We start from the raw sequence: 18,665 nt of genomic DNA, 5'->3' as shown, positions 1-18,665 counted from the left end.
GACATTATTATTTTAATTAAATAGTATATAAATACATATATTTGGTTTCATTAAAACTAAAAATTTGGAAATGGTAAAACAATATTTCTTATATTAAAAAAAAATAGATATCTGTTTGCAAGCATCTTATGTTTATAAATTAAGATATCTTACCAACACATATAAATATAGTTTAAAGTATTGTATTTGATTCATCCAGTTTCTTTGTATTTGTCTTGTAAATGAACATAAATTTGTATTTTTTATTATAAAAAAATAAAATAATTATAAATTATAACATTATTAAAAATTTATACCTATTTTGATATTTTGAGACCTAGTAGAAACCTAATAGAAAGTATGGAAACAATATCCACATATTTTAGTGTTCAGAAAAACACATTTGATATTTTTCTTCACAATTTTTCCAAACATGTTCATTATCTTTTAAATTCAAAACACTCTTAATGGGTACATATTTTTCTTCTTCTTTCCTTTCTATTTTGTTTCTTATTAATAGACAATATTTTGTTTCAACTACGTTTTCTACATCTGTAACAAATAGATAACATAATTTTTCTAAAATAAGTCACAAAACAGATATGAAAAACAATATATAGAGAAAAGAAGTACAGCTATTTTGTTACATTCTTTGCCGATAAAATTTGTTTCCAGTTTTTTTTATAAACTTGGACACCAGACTAGTGTATACTCAAGTGCTATTTTCAGTTTGAAACTTTATAGAATAAGGACAAAAAAGAAATGCATTAATTTTTTTGAGTTCTTTACTATATTGATACTCTAAAATTTGAAACAATGATGATATAGAGAAAATGAAGAGTAATATGGTGAGCTCGAAGACGATAGCATTATATGGGGAAGAAAGCAGTTTGATAATGGAAAAACAGATCGAAAAGTGGGATCAAAATTCTGAGAAAAAAATAAGAATTTAGGTAGTTTGAATTGCTGAAAAATAGGGGATGAAAAAAAACAATCGATTACTTTTTATTTTTATTTTTATTTTAAAAACCAGTGCCATGTGTTAGAATTTTGTTGGCCAAGTGATTTGCAAGTTAATATATAAATGAAGATATTCAAATAATAAAAATGACAACAAAAACCAAAATATAATATATATATATATATATATATATATACAATTCACAAATAACAATATCAAAATATGAAAATAATAGTAATTAACCAAATACATCTATCTTCCATTAAAATATATATATATAAACTACAATACTATTTATTTACATAAATAGTTAAAAACACAGACATCATATAAATAATTTGATAAATGTATAATTTATATGACAAAAATAAGATAGAGAGACAAAAAGAAAATGAGAATTTTTTGTATTGTAAATTTTTTTTGGGGTAAAATATTGTAAAAGTTGTAAGAAAATATAATGAAAATGGTGTTATTTATAAGATATTAAATATATTAATAATTTGTGGCAAAATTATTTACTAGTCATAAAAGAAAAAAAAAAAAAAAAAGGGGGTGAATATCAATCACCAAATGTGTAAACGGATATTACTGCATGTGGCAAATCTGCTTTTTCTTTTGTAGAAAAAAAAAAAAAAAAAAATCTGAACTGAAGGCTGAATGGCATTTCAAATGCAATTCTCCTACATAAGCAGATGATCTGCGCTTCTTTGACTCTCCCACTCATTCATAATCTAAAAGCTTTCTCTAGTCCGAACTAAATGGCGGGAGCTCTAGGATTACACGTCATCACTACACAGCTTCCGATTGCGTTTATCTCCGCTACCAAACAGACCTTTAGGAGAGCTTCTGTGATCAGATGCGCCGCCAACCCACCGAATAAACGGTACACCATAGCGGTGCTTCCCGGCGATGGCGTCGGCAATGAAGTCATCCCCGTCGCCGTGGACGCTCTTCGTCTAGCTGGATCGCTCGAAGGTTCCTTCTCTCTCTCTCATGACGCCAAAATTGCTTGACCTTCGAACTGTATTCACGGAAGATTCAAACTTTGATGTCTCTTTGCATCATCAATACATGTATCAGGGCTAGATTTGAGGTTCGAGGAGCTGCCCATAGGAGGTGCTGCTTTGGAACTCGTCGGAGTTCCACTACCGGAGGAAACATTGAGAAAGGCAAAGCAGTCGGATGCTGTTCTTCTCGGGGCTGTTGGATGGCACGTGCTCATCTTAGTTGATTTGTTTTTTTTTTTTTTTTTTTCTGATAAACAGTAATAGTTAAGTTTTTTTATTTATTATTTATTGGGATTGAAGGCCGAAATGGGATAACAGTCCGAAGCACTTGAAGCCTATAACGGCGCTGTTGCAGCTTCGTGCGGGTCTTGAAGTGTTTTCCAATTTAAGGCCCATCACTGTGTTCCCTCAGGTATCTCACAGACACATCATTGTTCATCACTGTTTCGGTAATTTGATCTTCTTTGAACTTTGGGACGTGTCTCTCAGCTGGTTGATTCGACGTATCTGAGAAAAGACACGGCCGAAGGGGTTGACATTATGATCATCCGGGAGCTTACTGGAGGTCAGTCACCATTGTTATTCACATAGAGACAGAGATTTGCTTTTCGTTATGAAAGATGGTGTCTTTCTTTTGCTGAAAATAGGTATTTACAATGCGCACCCTCGGGGGTTTACCACTAATGAACAAGGTGACGAAGTTGGCTTTTGCACTGAGTCCTACTCTGCAAGTGAGGTATACTGTTTTTGTTGATTTTTTTTTTGTCTTCTTGCAAAAAGTTTACATGTTGTCTTGTTAACTGAGGAGCTGGTCAATAAATATCATGCTGGTTCTGCTTAGGTTGATCACATTGCTCGTGTTGCATTTGATATTGCCAAGCAACGGCGCAGTAAACTTTGCTCTGTTGACAAGGCTACTATCCTTGAGGTAAAAAACTCTTGTTATTTGCATAAAACTTCTACTAGCTGAATAATAAAAACAATGAGATAGATTCATAATTCATGCTTTTTCTTAAACCTTCTCTGAGAGCAGGGATCAATGTTGTGGAGGAAAAGAGTCACAGCAATGGGCTTAGAGTATCCCGAGGTTGAAGTGAGTCATTTGCTTATTGACACCGCTGCGATGGATCTTGTTCGGTACCCAAGACAGGTTTTCTTTTAGTAACACTTTTTTTTGGTTTGGTGATATCCTGTCTAGGCTACAATGATTCTTACAATTTGCGTTCAATCTTGCGATGTTCTTAGTTCGATACCATTTTGACTGGAGTCATGTTTGGTGATATCCTCTCTGATCTTGCGGCCATGATCCCTGGAAGTGTAGGATTGCTTCCATCTGCTGCCCTTGGTGATTCAGTATGATTCAAATCCTGTTTTTTTCTTGATAAAAGAATATTGGATTTCTCATATGCTGATGGGTTACAGGGACCTGGAATCTTTGAACCCGTGCATGGATCTGCACCTAAACACTACGGAAAGGTATACTCACAATCTTCATATATGTATATATAATATATATGATGCTGAATGTGAAAACCACTCCTGTGTATATAAGCATTTTCAACACATTGCGGACTGCAGGACACAGTGAACCCCTTGGCAGCTGTTCTATCAGCTGCAATGCTTTTCAGGTACGGACTGAAAGAGGAAAACGCTGCACAGAGGATCGAGAAGGCAGTTTCAGATGTCTTGGACCGCGGATTCAGAACTCGTGACATTCTCACTCCTGGAACGGTAAGTTATCCTTTCTTTTTTCTTTCTTTTTTCTAACCAAAATTGAAGATAATAAGGCAACTTGGTTTCTTGGACAGACATTGGTAGGTTGCAAGAGAATGGGAGAGGAGATACTGAGATCCCTTGATGCTAGAGTCTCTGTTTCAAACGGAAGTTTGGTTTAGCTTCAAATAAATTTCGATGTTTGTTTGTATCTGCTTAATCGTTCAAACAATGTAAAAGAGTATAAACTCAATTACGGGTTTTCAATCCGGATATCGGTTCGGTTTATGTTCGGTTTTTTTTCGGTTTTCGGTATTTCGGTTAGTAAAATATAACCACCATTCTAAATCCATATTTACTTCATATTTATTTCGGTTCGGTTCGGTTTATATACGATTGGTTTTCGGTTTATTCGGTATTATACCAAAAAACATAATTATTTAGTTTGAGATCATATTATATGAATTTTAGAGTCATATTGTCAACACAGTCATTTATTAAAAATATATTACATGTTCAAATAAATGAACAAAAAAGTAAAAATGTTTCTACCATCAAATAAAATAATCAAATCTATAACTAAAATCAAAGCTTGAAATTTTAAAAATAAAAATATGAAACAAAACAGAAATATGAAAGAAACTTTTTTCCATTCTTCCCTATTTAGTGTTCATTAAAATCATGCTTTTCAATTGAACACGAAACTCTGTTTGTTTACAGATAAGAAAAAAGTTGTAAAAATTTTCCATTAATTATTGTCCATCAAATTTATAATCTTTATATTAATTTAGTGAAGACTAAAATAAAGCAAAAAGATCAAAAGAAGACTTAGAAAATAAGATGTCTGAATTGCGATGTATTGTTATTTAATTATAGTTCAAGTGTTTTACAAATTAATGTTCTTTATTATTATAAAATTATAGTAATAGTTATTAACACAAATTTAATTTATGTAACAAATAGATTTTCATGTATTGTTATAAAATAGATACATATTTACGTGTTTCTACTTTTAATCGGTTTTGTTCGGTTTATTCAGTTTAATCGGTTATATACCAAACCATATCCAAATTCTACGGTTTTTATAAAATTATATCCATTCGGTTTATATGGTATATGCCAAAACCAAACCATATCGTCTATTTCGGTTCGGTACGGTTCGGTTTTACCATATTGAACAGCCCTAAACTCAATAGATGGTGGATATAAATGTTATTAATTAACAATGTAAGCAGTTCCATCAATAGTTAAGAAGTTGGGGGACCGATAATGAAAATTAAATAACTTACCAAAAGGACCCATAAATGCAAAAGACCTACTAAAGTCTCGAGTCTCAACATCCGAAACAAAGGCAATCCTGAAATGGCGGCGGCTCTGCAGACTAACATCCGACCGGTTAAGTTTCCGGCTACGTTCCGAGCTCTCACCAAACAATCTTCTCCCGCACCCTTTAGAGTGAGATGCGCCGCTGCTTCCCCCGGGAAAAAGAGATACAACATCACTCTCCTTCCCGGCGACGGAATCGGTCCGGAGGTCATCTCCATCGCTAAAAATGTGCTTCAGCAAGCTGGTTCCTTGGAAGGTTTCTCTCATTGGGGGTTTAGGATTTATTTGGATAATGTTTAGACGATTGAGTCTGTGATGTTTTATCAGGTCTGGAGTTTAGCTTCCAGGAAATGCCTGTAGGAGGGGCTGCTTTGGATTTGGTCGGAGTGCCTTTGCCTGAGGAGACCGTCTCTGCTGCTAAAGAATCAGATGCTGTGCTTCTTGGAGCCATTGGAGGGTATGCACGTTGGCTCTACTCTTTTTGTTGGTTCTGTGCTTACAGTGTTGGTGTGATTTCAGGTACAAATGGGATAAGAATGAAAAGCATCTGAAGCCTGAGACTGGGTTGCTTCAACTTCGGGCTGGTCTTAAAGTCTTTGCTAATCTGAGACCTGCTACTGTTCTTCCACAGGTAACCTTCTTCTTGTTCTTAGTCTCAGGAGTTCTCGGTAGCTTGTAGTTTCGTTTCCTGTGTGAAACTCAAGTTATCTTTCAGTTAGTGGATGCTTCGACCTTGAAGAGAGAGGTTGCAGAAGGTGTTGATCTGATGGTTGTTAGGGAGCTTACAGGAGGTATGTCTAGTAACTTGGTTGAGACTGATCTTAAATTTCTTGTCTTTCTCGTTCCATATTGGTATAGTATCTTTACAGTGTGTGATCATGTCTTATGGAAACAGGTATTTACTTTGGAGTGCCAAGGGGCATTAAGACTAATGAAAATGGTGAGGAAGTTGGGTATAATACCGAGGTCTATGCTGCTCACGAGGTACTCTATTAAAAACCTTGATGCAGTTTTTTGCGGACTGATTCAGAACCTCCTCTCTTGTTAAGTACCTGGGACAGATGTAATAAAGCGTTTATTATGTTCCTCAGATTGATAGAATTGCTCGTGTTGCCTTCGAGACTGCTAGGAAACGGCGTGGCAAGCTGTGTTCTGTTGACAAAGCTAATGTCTTGGATGTATGGTTACATTGTTTTCTTCTTGAAATGCTTATGTGACGCAAAGAACACGAGAATTTAATGCAATTTTCTCTTATGCAGGCATCGATTTTATGGAGGAGACGAGTAACAGCACTAGCAGCTGAATATCCTGATGTTGAACTGTCACATATGTATGTTGACAATGCTGCCATGCAGCTTGTTCGTGACCCCAAACAGGTACTTATATTTGCCAAACTAGTCAGCATTTGATAGCGCCTTGATGTTCTAAATTCTTACAGTGGTTTGGTCGTTTCTTAAATGCAGTTTGACACCATTGTTACAAACAACATTTTTGGTGATATATTATCCGATGAAGCGTCGATGATCACAGGAAGCATCGGCATGCTTCCCTCTGCTAGTCTCAGTGATTCGGTATGATATGAAATGATCTCATCTTTGAGCGTGCAGCAGTATGATCACTTCTGAACAACAAAAAACTCTGCTCTACTTATTACAGGGACCTGGACTCTTTGAACCTATACATGGTTCTGCACCTGATATTGCTGGACAGGTCCTCCTAACTCTATTTCTGTTCTTCCCCAGTATCAGAACTACTTATATATATGCCAAAAATGAAGAGCTAAACTTATGCATATTCTTTGAATTTTTCAGGATAAAGCAAACCCGTTGGCAACCATCCTCAGCGCTGCAATGCTTCTGAAATACGGACTTGGAGAGGAGAAGGCAGCTAAGAGAATTGAAGACGCTGTGTTGGGTGCTCTGAACAAAGGATTCAGAACAGGAGACATCTACTCCGCAGGAACTGTAATTTTCTCGAACTAATCATTATCACCTTTTGCTTTGAACATTCATCAGAGTTTGGTGTTTGTAAAGCTAAACAAGCAGGCAATAGTAATCAATACTTATGTTGTTCGTCTTTTTGGAATCAGAAACTTGTGGGCTGCAAGGAGATGGGAGAGGAAGTTCTGAAGTCAGTGGATTCCCACGTTCAAGCTTCTGTTTAATCATCTGTATAACTTTGAAGAGAAACTTTTTTATCATTTTCCAACAATAAGTGAGAGTCTCAGTTTCATCAGCCACAGTGTGTGTGATGTTAATGTTATTGGACGTATTTGATCACATTGAAACTTTTGACGTGCTTTTCTGTAAAATAAACATCCTGGTGGAGTTAAGACGAAAAACAAAATATATCCTGGCTGGAGTCAATGACGTGTCAGAGTTTCACTGGAAAATAAATATATTAAGGCTTGCTAGCGAGAGATCTCCGTAGTAAATAAACGAAACTCGTCTCTTTTCTTAGGCGGCAAGTGTTTGTTAGTAGTCTCGCGTGATGATGCCCTCAACTTCAACCTTAATCGCCGGGGAAGATTCGGTCGTTCCACCGCTGGCAAGTGTTTCCGGCGAATCGTCGCTCTCCGATATGACTCAGACAGTTCATTTTTCCTCTGGAAACCCTAGGATCGGAGAGACTCGCGGCGTCATGCATCTATTTCCCGACGATGCCGTTTCGCCGTCGTCTTCTTCTTCTTCCTCTTCGATTCTCCCTGTAAGATTTCTTCAAATCCGCCCTTCTTTCGTATGATTGCATCGATTTATCTCCGATTTGAATCTGGAATGATGTTATTGTCGTTTAGATTGGGAGGAACCCTCTTGTTTGCGTTCTTGGTGTGCCGAACCATATGACGTACGCAGATTTTTGCCAGTTCTGCGGCTCCTTCATCCAGCACATACTCGAAATGCGAACTGTGAGGTAAGAAGATCACTCTCTTCTTTTTCTAAATTGTGAACTACTGTATTTGGTTCTGAAAAGTTAGTTTCTTTACTTGCTTTTCATCTTTACAGGAATGATGGGATGGAAAATAGATATAACATTTTGATAAGGTTTGATAGTCAAGAGTCTGCCGATACATACTACCAGCATTTTAGAGGGAAACGATTCAACTCACTTGAGGTATGGTTTTGTTTTGAGAGACGCCCTAAGGCTGATCTAAAATTACATCTTTTCTTTGTGATTGATTTGCTGTTGCCAATTTTTTTTGCAGGAAGAGGTGTGTCGTTTGCTTTTTACTCTAGATGTTCAGTTTACTGGTTATAGTGGATCTATTGACCATACTCAGCCTTCTTCTGCTGGCCCAGTTGAGCAACCTACTTGCCCAGTTTGTCTTGGTAAGGTTTTAACCGGAGTTATTAACTTTGATATGGCTTAATCTATAGCCCTACGAAGTGCAAACTTCGTTGATGGTATAAAGATTGACAATATCGTCAGTGTCATATGTTGAATACGTTTGGTTTCGTTAATATTCTGAACCTTTTGTGATATATGTTCATGTTTCAGAGAGATTGGACCAAGACACTGGTGGTATTCTAACAACTATGTGCAATCATTCATTCCATTGTTCATGTATTTCTAATTGGCCAGATTCTTCTTGCCCAGTACGGTTCTTTTTTTCATTTTCATGCCAATTTTCGGACCCTCTGTCAATTTTCCTTATGTATCCTGATGTGGTGTTGTTTTTTGTTTTCAGGTTTGTCGATATTGCCAGCAGCAGCCTGAAAATTCAGTATGTTGTGTTTGCCAAACAACGGAGAATCTCTGGATGTGTGTTATCTGTGGGGTTGTTGGCTGCGGAAGGTATGGATTGCATTTTCTGCAATTAGCATGGAGCCCAGTGACAATTAATTATATTCTTGTTCTTGAGAACCATTTCTCGTTGTTAAATACTTATTGTAGGTACAAGGGAGCACATGCCAGAACGCACTGGGAGGAGACGGATCATTGCTATTCACTTGAGCTTGAAACACAGCGTGTTTGGGATTATGCTGGTGACAATTATGTTCACCGGCTTATTCAATCCAAAACTGATGGCAAGCTAGTAGAATTGAATTCTCACGGTAGTTTGAGCAAGGATGGTTGTGGAAGCTGTGAATATTCTGACAGTGGTATGACTGATGCTCTCTTGAACAGCAAAGTGGACATGGTATTGTTTTTGTTTCATGTTTTCACAATCCTCGTGTTCACCTTTAGAACTCTCAAGTTAATTTATTGCTGACTCATTTTTTTCATCTCCAAACCGCAGATCATCAGTGAGTACAACGAACTCCTCCAGGCACAACTAGAGAACCAAAAACAAGTAAGCACGCATACATTTCATGTCGCCATTACTACTAATCTTTAATTGTCTGACTTACAATTTGAAGTGTTTAATAATGTCTAGCAAATATATTAAGACTTCTTTTTTTGTTTGTTTCCTCGTTTGTCTCCCGTTAGTATTTTGAAAAATTGCTACAAAACGTCAAAGAGGAAACGGAACAGAAAGTCTCAGAAGCTGCGAACAAGGCAATAAGCCAGAGACTGCAGAAGCTGCAAGCCAGGCGTGACAGATGTTTCAAAGAGAAGCAATTTCTTGAAGATGTGAGTATACATATATAGGTTTCTCTTGCATATTGTTTTTTTTTTCAGTAGAGGAATGACTTATTTTTGTTCTCGTTCATATGTAGTTGAACGAAAACCTGATGAAAAATAAGGACGTATGGAGCACCAAGATTACAGAAATGGAAGAAAGGTATGTTGCATGTGGTGTGCATTAGGAACTAAGGATTTTAATTGTTTATTCGTCATAGATTAAACTAAGCTTGGACTTTTAGGGAGAAGAAGGCGGTTCAGGTGAAGGATGAAAAGATTGAGCGCTTGGAAGAACAGGTAAAGAAACATGTATAGTATAGACAATACAACCTACTGTGTCATTAAAAGACAGTTACTAAACGTGTTTAATTGAGACTAACAGCTTGGAAAGCTAATGGCCCAAATGGATGGTGGTGAGAGTGAAGGATCAGAGTTAAAGGAGGAGGTCAAGGACGGTACTGTGTTGCCCATATCAGCCGATAGTACTACCACTTCGTGTGGGTCTGAGAAAGTTAAAAATGCGAGTAAAAACAAGAGTAACAGAAGAAAGGGTTGAAGACCTCCCTAAGCTGCTCGTAGTAGAGACTTAGATGTTGAAGCAATCTAGCTATTCGTGTTATGTGTGGTAATGAAAAGATCTGAAAGGAACGGTGGGATTATTCTTGTGTCAAATATGAAATATTGTATTTGATTAACAAAGTAAATCAGAGCTTGAAATCATACGCAACTGAAAATATATTTTACTAAAAGGCAAACTATTTTTTAATAATCTTTAAAATAGTAGGAGGTAGTCCTTATCCAACCGACCGACCTGTAGTGGGAATATAAAAAAGAAAGTAGTTCCGTTGATGAATAAACCGTCCCTTTCAGGTTCGCACTTGCTTTCTTCAACGTTGTTTCTGGTTAGATCAATTTTTCTCTTTGTTTGTTTTCAATAGCACGATTAGTTTCAGGCCTGGACTCATCTCTAGCAGGTATCCTTGGGGATCTATCTATCTTTTAGATTCTATGGATTATTATTTTCTTTATGTGTTTTGCTAGTATTTTCAACTTCCGTCTTATAACATATTTCCCTTTGAGATCACGTTTAGATAGAGGTCAACGCTTATTTTTGTTTCTTGGAAAGTTCCATCTGTGTTAATCAGTAACTTTTGAGTATATTCTTATGTGGGCGAGGTCAGCATAGTCTCTGTGTTCCCTTGCGGCGCTGTCTTCTTATTATAGTTCAAATGATAACTTCGTTTGTGCAATATCTATCTGTTGTAAGAATAATTATCTGCTGAAATGTTTCACTTCACAAGTTTCTCTATGCTTTTTTTCCTCTTTAGATCAAAAAGAGACAATGGAAGAGTTGCCAGACCATTTAGTTTGGGACATCTTCAAGAACCTTCACAAAACCAATGACAGAAACTCTCTTTCACTCTCTTGCAAGCGTTTCTACTCTCTAGACAACGAGCAAAGACAGTCTCTCCGGATTGGCTGCGGTTTAGTTCCTGCACCCGATGCCTTACTTTCTCTCTGCAAGAGGTTTCCAAATCTCTCCAAAGTAGAGATCGTTTACTCTGGTTGGATGTCAAAACTTGGCAAACAACTTGACGATCAAGGCCTTCTTCTCCTCTCCACCAACTGCCATTCGCTCTCTGATCTCACTCTTAGCTACTGCACTTTCATCACCGACGTTGGCATTCGTCATTTGTCTTCCTGTACAAAGCTTTCTTCCTTGAAGTTGAACTTCGCTCCAAGAATCACTGGTTGTGGCGTGTTGTCGGTAGCTGTAGGGTGCAAGAAACTCAAGATATTGCATCTCATTCGATGCGTAAACGTGGCGAGCGTTGAGTGGTTGGAGTATTTCGGAAAGCTTGAGGTTCTTGAAGAGCTCTGTATCAAGAACTGCAGAGGGGTTGGGGAAGGTGATTTAGTGAAGCTGGGAACTATCTGGAGAAAGCTTCGAGTTCTGAAGTTTGAGGTAGACGCAAACTACAGGAACATGAAGGATTATGATCAGTTAGCTGCGGAGCGATGGCGGAAACAGTTGGTTCTCTGTGATAATCTTGTGGAGCTCAGCCTTGTGAACTGCGTCATAGCTCCAGGGAGAGGGCTCGCTTGTGTGCTGAGAAAGTGCAAGAGCCTGGAGAAACTTCATTTGGACATGTGTATTGGTGTCAGCGACTCGGACATCATAGCATTGGTCCAGGAAGCTAAACAACTCAGAAGCATCTCGCTACGTGTTCCTTCTGATTTCACTCTGCCTCTCTTAAACAACGCGACCATGAGATTAACCGATGAAAGTCTCAGTGCCATAGCTCAACACTGCTCAAAGCTCGAATCATTCAAGGTTTCGTTCTCAGACGGTGAGTTTCCTTCCCTCTTATCTTTCACCCTCCAGGGGATAATCACTCTGATCAAGAAATGCCCCATTAGAGAGCTTTCTCTTGACCATGTGTGCTCTTTCAACGACGTGGGCATGGAGGCTCTGTGTTCAGCTCTGAATCTAGAGATCTTGGAGCTTGTACACTGTCAGGAAGTGAGCGACGAGGGGTTGGTTTTGGTGAGCCAGTTTCCTTCCCTCACTGTGTTGAAACTATCCAAGTGTTTGGGAGTCACAGACGATGGACTGATACCACTTGCGAAGACTCACAGGCTGGAGTTGCTTGTGGTTGAAGATTGTCCTCAGGTTTCAAGAAAAGGTGTTAATGGTGCTGCAACATCTGTATCTTTTAGGCAAGACTTGTCATGGATGTATTGAGATTACATCATTCGCTTGAAAAATATCATACATGTATATTACTGTTGTTGTGAACTGTGAAATCCCCCCCCCCCCCCCCCCCCCCCCCCCCCGGGATAGTTCTACTAAGAGTTTGGGCCAAGGTACAACTAGGCATCGACATTAAGCTATCCGATTCGGATCTCGTGCTGTTTGGGTATTTTAAAATTTTAGATCGCTTTACTAATCTATATATCGCATCTATTTAGATATTTGTTTGGATCCGATATAATCTGAGCTGTTCCCGTATCCGATTTATTTTGAAACACTTGTGCAATCGGGTATTTGTGTGTATTTGAATCCAGTTCATAACCTGATTTTTTGAATTGGAACATATGTATTTTGTCAAAAACAATTAAAACAGTTTTTAAAAAGGATAATTTATAAAATATAACATTTTTATAAAATGAGTTTTCATGCGGTATCACACGAACTTTTTTGCCTAGTTTTGATAATAATAATAGTTATTTTATATTTAAAATATAGTGATGTTTACTATTTCAGTATACAATTATATTAAATCATAAATTTAAATATATATTTTAATACATGTATTATTACATGTAAATCACCTTTCCTATGTTTTTATTTTATTATTTATATTTATTAATTTTAATACTAAAATAACTTGATTTTTAATATTAAGTTTAAGATATTTTAATACAAAGATAGAGCTGGGAATTTGAATCAATATCTGCCAGTCTCGTCTCGTTTGGCCCGACGTAGGGAGGATGCAGATTGACTGATAAAAAAAATTGAATTGTAAATGCAGGTTAAATTTTTTTTTAGATGGGCTGATACGGATCGGTCTAATTTGAATTATGGATATCAGCTAATCTGTGAATTTTTATAAAATAAATTGTAAATACAGATTTGTTTTTAAAACAAAAACTCTTAAAAAGTAAAAATACAATTTTATATTGTTTCAACATATAAATATATAATTTATATTACTTTTGAATATTAATAATAATAATTATATTTAAAATTAAAATTATTTGCGGAACATGTGGGTGACTTGTAAATTTCAGCGAAACAGATGAAAAATCGACTATTTTCTTTGTGGATTATATAGATCGGATTTTTGAATGAAAAATAACATAACCTGTGGTGTGAGGGTCAAACATAGCGGGTTTGACCTGTTTTCCATTATACAAAGACTACAAAAAAAAAAATTAGTGTTAGATTGAAGACACAGAAGTCCCTTCCATCAGATTTGTGATAACTGTAGATATGGTGTCAAATGGAATGTCCAAATATTTTTTTTCTAGACACTAATGTTTAACCTAATTAAACTTATGCTATGACCAAATTTAAACAGAATCATAACCAATTAAACTGCCTGAAAATCCAATTAAAATTTTAGTGTTCGTTTGAAGTCACTCAAGTCCCTTCCATCAGATTACTGTAGGTAGGATATCAAATTGAATGTCCAAATTTTTTTTTCTAGACACTAATGTTTAACCTAGCTAAGTAAACTTATGCTATGGCCAAAATTAAAACAGAATCATGACTAATTAAGCTGTCAAAAAATCCTATTAATAAACTAAAAGTATTAAATAGGTTGCGGTTCAGGATTTTGGTTTTCGGTTTTTCAGTTCTAGAGATTTAGAAACCATTTGGTTATTTACAAAATTTAGTATGGTTTTGGTTCAATTATTTTGATTTTCGGTTTGGTTTGATAGCAAAGTTGATAAACAGTTAATATCCAAAAATTCGGGTCTAATTTGGTTTCAGTTCAATTTCAGTTTTTTCTGATAATTTCAGATAATATTGGTATAAACATCGAATAATTTAGGTTTTTCAAATTAAATATAGCGTAATTCAGCTTGTTCAGATAAAAACGTCGGTAATTCAAATAATTTAAAATATTTTGGTAAAAGAATATTCGGTCAATTCCAAGGAATATATGATCTGTTCGGATATTTATGAAATTCGGATTGGTTTCGGTTATTTTGATCGGTACAATTCGGTTTTTCGATTCGAGATAAATTGTCTAGACCTATGTCTAAATGTACATTTTCTTGACCACGTGTGTTCTTTCAGCAACGGGGCATAGAGGCTCTGTGTTTGGCTCAGAATCTAGAGATCTTGGAGCTTGTCCCATGTCAGGAAATGAGCGACGAGGGGTTGGTTCTAGTGAGCCAGTTTCCTTCCCTCGCTGTGTTGAAACTATCAAAGTGTTATAGAAAAAGAAACTATCACGATGTGCCAGAAAACAATCGTCTTTCGTCGTTCACATGGATGTGGAGTTACCAGTTTGGTTCGCAGAGTCTATACACTACAAGAAAACGTATCTTTACCGAGGAAGTTTAACGAGGAAAACTATTCCTCGTAAAAAAACGTTGATTTTGCGAGGAAATTACGTTGAGAAAGAAAAGCATCGTTATTTCGTCGTAAGGTAACGACAAAAAAAATTCGTCGTAAAGACGATGTAAACTGACGTGGCTTTTACGAGGAAATAATTTTTCCTCGTAAAAGCCACGTAAATTTCGCGAGTGCTTTACGACGAAATATTTTACGTGTACTTAACGAGGAAATTTTGAATCCACCAACTTGGTAGGTGGCTCACGTTTTTTTTTTGGCCATACAATTAATTTTCGTCGTAATTTCATAGTAAAATTACAACTACCAGATTCGAAATTTTCTATAAATATGGATGTTGGAACATCATTTTAAACACACCAACAACAAAAAACGTGAAAGAAAAAAAAATGGCTGGCTCTGGGACTATTTACGAGTTGCGGAATTGGATGTATATGCATAGAGATGCTAACGGGAGAGTGACGAAAGAATACCTTGCGGGGCTGGAGACATTTATGCACCAAGCAGATTCAACACCGCTCGCCCAAGAAAGTGGTAAGATGTTCTGTCCTTGTCGGAAATGCAACAATTCGAAATTGGCAAACCGTGAAAATGTTTGGAAGCATTTAATAAATAGAGGTTTCACGCCAAATTACTATATCTGGTTTCAACATGGGGAAGGTTATAATTATGATCAGAATGAAGCTAGTAGTAGTAATAGCAATTTTCAGGAAGAACCGGTTAATCATCATTTGCATAATGAACATAGTTACCATCAGGAGGAGATGGTAGATTATGATAGGGTTCATGATATGGTAGCTGATGCATTCGTAGCTCATGATGAAGATGAAGAACCTAATATAGATGCAAAAAAGTTTTACGGAATGTTAAACGCGGCGAATCAACCACTTTACAGTGGTTGTAGAGAAGGTCTCTCTAAATTGTCGTTGGCTGCTAGAATGATGAATATTAAAACTGATCACAATCTACCTGAAAGTTGCATGAACGAATGGGCGGACTTGTTTAAAGAGTATTTGCCGGAAGACAATGTGTCTGCTGATTCTTATTATGAGATTCAGAAATTAGTTTATAGTCTTGGGTTGCCTTCGGAGATGATAGATGTCTGCATCGACAACTGCATGATCTATTGGGGAGATGATGAGAAGCTAGAAGTATGTCGATTCTGCAAGAAGCCACGATTCAAGCCGCAAGGACGGGGACGTAATAGGGTACCGTACCAAAGGATGTGGTACCTACCAATTACAGACAGATTGAAAAGATTGTATCAATCAGAGCAGACTGCTGCAAAGATGAGATGGCATGCCGAGCATACTCAGACGGATGGTGAGATGACTCATCCATCAGATGCAAGAGCCTGGAAACATTTCAACAAAGTACATCCGGATTTTGCTAGCAATAGCCGGAATGTGTATCTCGGATTATGCACAGATGGATTTAGTCCGTTCGGAATGTCAGGGAGACAATATTCATTGTGGCCAGTCTTTCTTACGCCATACAACCTGCCACCGGAGATGTGCATGCAACGGGAGTTGCTATTCTTGACGATATTGATACCTGGTCCGAACCATCCAAAAAGGTCCCTGGATGTTTTCCTACAACCACTGATAAAAGAGTTGAAGGATTTGTGGTCAACAGGGGTGAGGACGTATGACTGTTCAACGAAGACGAATTTTACGATGCGAGCTATGCTTTTGTGGACCATAAGTGACTTTCCTGCATATGGGATGTTGTCTGGATGGACTACACATGGGAGATTAGCTTGTCCATATTGTAATGGAACGACAGATGCGTTTCAACTGAAGAATGGTAGGAAGACAAGTTGGTTTGATTGTCATCGTCGATTTCTTCCCATTGGCCATCCTTACCGAAGAAACAAGAATTTGTTTAGGCACAAAAGGGTTGTGAGAGACACTTCTCCACCATATCTAACTGGAGAACAAATTGAAGCACAAATCGACTACTACGGAGCTAACGAAACAGTTCGTTGGGGTGGTAATTGGCATGTCCCTCGTAATATGCCTGATTCTTACGGTGTTCATCACAACTGGCACAAGAAGAGTATATTTTGGGAGTTGCCATATTGGAAGGATCTTCTTCTGCGCCACAACCTCGATGTGATGCATATAGAGAAGAATTTCTTTGAGAACATCATGAATACAATATTGAATGTCCCAGGGAAGACAAAAGACAACATAAAATCGAGGTTGGACTTGCCGGATATTTGCTCAAGAAGCGAGTTACATATTAAAAGCAATGGACAAGTTCCTGTTCCGATATTCAGACTGTCTTCAGAAAAAAAGTCGGTGTTGTTCAACTGGGTGGCATCAGAAGTGAAGTTCCCCGATGGGTATGTTTCAAATCTCTCTAGATGTGTTGAAAAGGGTCAAAAGTTCTCTGGGATGAAGAGTCATGATTGTCATGTCTTTATGCAACGACTACTGCCCTTTGCATTTGCGGAGCTACTTCCAACAAACGTACATGAAGCACTTGCAGGTTCGTAGTGTTTTATATCACAATAATTTTATAACGGTCTAGTTTGCAAAATAATATACGACTAACAATGTGTTTAATTGTTTTTGGAATATAAAAGGCATTGGAGCATTTTTCAGGGATCTGAGCACACGCACTCTTAAAGAAGAAGTTGTAGAACAGCTTCAGGAGAACATTCCCATCTTATTGTGCAACTTGGAGAAGATATTTCCTCCTGGATTTTTTGACGTCATGGAGCATCTAGCTGTCCACCTCCCATATGAAGCATTGCTTCGTGGACCTGTACATTACGGATGGATGTATCAGTATGAGCGAGCCATGAAATATTTGAAGGGAAAAGCAAAGAACCTCGCCAAAGTTGAAGGTTCTATAATTGCTGGAAGTTTGACGGAAGAAGTTTCTCACTTCACATCGTACTACTTTGCGTCAAAAGTACGTACCCGTAGAAGAGCTCCAAGAAGATATGATGATGGTGGAGTTGCGCCAACATATGCAGTTGCTGGTGTTCCAGACATCTTTAGCCAGATTGGACGACTCGGTGGGAAGTCTAAAGAGGTTTGGTGGTCGAGTGAACAAGACGCTCATAGTGCACACACCTATATTCTACTCAATTGCGAGGATCCATTGATGCGTTATTTTGAAAGGTAACATATATGGACACTTCAAAACACATATAATTAATTATATAATTGCAAGAGATTCATTCCTATGAAATGTGATTAATTTTACAGCCTATTTGTTTCTCAAGTCGAAGAAACATTTCCTGGTATATCCACAAGTGACGTAGACAAAAGGAAAGATCAGCACTTCATTAAGTGGTTGCGGAATCAGGTATTATAACTCAAACTATTTTTTCATACATGATTTGTATTTTAATGTTCTCTTTATTTTTGCAGGTTGATTATGACGACGATGCAGATTATCCTAAGTGGTTACACGAAGTAATTCAATCTCCACTTGTAAAGGTCACCACATCACAGATGTATTTCACACGAGGCTACACTTTTCACACATATGAGTATGGTAGACAGCGGGCGACCAGTAACTATGGAATATGTGTGAAAGGGGAAACAGATTTCTACGGGATCTTGACGGAGATTATTGAAGTCGAATTTCCAGGGATACTGAAGCTGAAATGCGTCATCTTCAAATGTGAATGGTTCGACCCCGTCGTCAACAGAGGTGTTCGGTCTAACAAATTTGGTGTAGTTGATGTCAACGGTGGACGTCGGTACAACAAATTCGAGCCTTTCATCTTAGCTTCACAAGCAGACCAAGTTAGCTTCCTTCCATACCCTCGGATGAGAGATTCGGGTATAAATTGGTTAGCAGTGATCAAAGTTACACCTCGAGGACGAATCATCAGTGGAGAAGAACCACCATTGCAAGAAGAACAGATAAATGAAGTCGAGGAACCTGAACAAGAAGTTGATGACATCCTTCTCATTGATCCGCATAATCACGAATACGAAGATCTTACCGATGATGCCACAGACGAAGCTGTAGAAGACGAGTTTAATGAAAATGATGATATTTC

At 37.4% G+C, this 18,665-nt stretch overlaps 4 protein-coding genes across 7 annotated transcripts; all 4 read left to right on the top strand.

Moving 5' to 3' along the window:
* Nucleotides 1-1,566: 1,566 nt before the first annotated feature.
* LOC125586100 (3-isopropylmalate dehydrogenase 2, chloroplastic-like) lies at nt 1,567-3,948 on the top strand. The gene is made up of 11 exons (XM_048755906.1): nt 1,567-1,915; nt 2,021-2,150; nt 2,248-2,359; nt 2,437-2,512; nt 2,595-2,683; nt 2,789-2,875; nt 2,981-3,097; nt 3,193-3,300; nt 3,370-3,423; nt 3,526-3,678; nt 3,756-3,948. Exons 1-11 carry the CDS (start codon nt 1,699-1,701, stop codon nt 3,840-3,842), a joined length of 1,230 nt encoding a protein of 409 aa, XP_048611863.1. The 5' UTR covers nt 1,567-1,698; the 3' UTR covers nt 3,843-3,948.
* Nucleotides 3,949-4,979: 1,031 nt separating this feature from the next.
* On the top strand, nt 4,980-7,352 carry LOC111197702 (3-isopropylmalate dehydrogenase, chloroplastic). The gene is made up of 11 exons (XM_022703587.2): nt 4,980-5,242; nt 5,314-5,443; nt 5,506-5,617; nt 5,702-5,777; nt 5,882-5,970; nt 6,078-6,164; nt 6,246-6,362; nt 6,450-6,557; nt 6,643-6,696; nt 6,798-6,950; nt 7,076-7,352. The coding sequence occupies exons 1-11, from the start codon at nt 5,023-5,025 to the stop codon at nt 7,148-7,150; spliced, it is 1,221 nt and encodes a 406-aa protein (XP_022559308.1). The 5' UTR covers nt 4,980-5,022; the 3' UTR covers nt 7,151-7,352.
* Nucleotides 7,353-7,396: 44 nt separating this feature from the next.
* Nucleotides 7,397-10,269, top strand: LOC106398352 (BRAP2 RING ZnF UBP domain-containing protein 2). 2 transcript variants are annotated; one of them, XM_048755887.1, is made up of 12 exons: nt 7,397-7,692; nt 7,781-7,896; nt 8,028-8,097; nt 8,189-8,312; nt 8,482-8,579; nt 8,672-8,778; nt 8,878-9,124; nt 9,224-9,277; nt 9,415-9,558; nt 9,645-9,709; nt 9,792-9,846; nt 9,932-10,269. In XM_048755887.1, the coding sequence occupies exons 1-12, from the start codon at nt 7,477-7,479 to the stop codon at nt 10,103-10,105; spliced, it is 1,470 nt and encodes a 489-aa protein (XP_048611844.1). In that variant the 5' UTR covers nt 7,397-7,476; the 3' UTR covers nt 10,106-10,269. The 2 variants fall into 2 exon arrangements, with proteins under 2 accessions (XP_048611844.1, XP_013694379.2); XM_013838925.3 differs by having other exon boundaries at nt 7,989-8,097.
* A 77-nt stretch (nt 10,270-10,346) lies between these two features.
* Nucleotides 10,347-12,434, top strand: LOC125586086 (F-box/LRR-repeat protein 14-like). Of its 3 annotated transcripts, none has more exons than XM_048755889.1 (2): nt 10,347-10,419; nt 10,878-12,434. In XM_048755889.1, exons 1-2 carry the CDS (start codon nt 10,398-10,400, stop codon nt 12,293-12,295), a joined length of 1,440 nt encoding a protein of 479 aa, XP_048611846.1. In that variant the 5' UTR covers nt 10,347-10,397; the 3' UTR covers nt 12,296-12,434. The 3 variants fall into 3 exon arrangements, with proteins under 3 accessions (XP_048611846.1, XP_048611848.1, XP_048611851.1); XM_048755891.1 differs by having other exon boundaries at nt 10,374-10,523; XM_048755894.1 differs by having other exon boundaries at nt 10,407-10,451.
* The last annotated feature ends 6,231 nt before the right edge of the window (nt 12,435-18,665 follow it).

This window comes from Brassica napus, chromosome A2 (assembly GCF_020379485.1).
Source record: "Brassica napus cultivar Da-Ae chromosome A2, Da-Ae, whole genome shotgun sequence".
NCBI lineage: Eukaryota > Viridiplantae > Streptophyta > Magnoliopsida > Brassicales > Brassicaceae > Brassica > Brassica napus.
The sequence above is the reverse complement of the archived record's forward strand: the minus strand, read 5'-3'. Positions and strand labels throughout refer to the sequence as shown.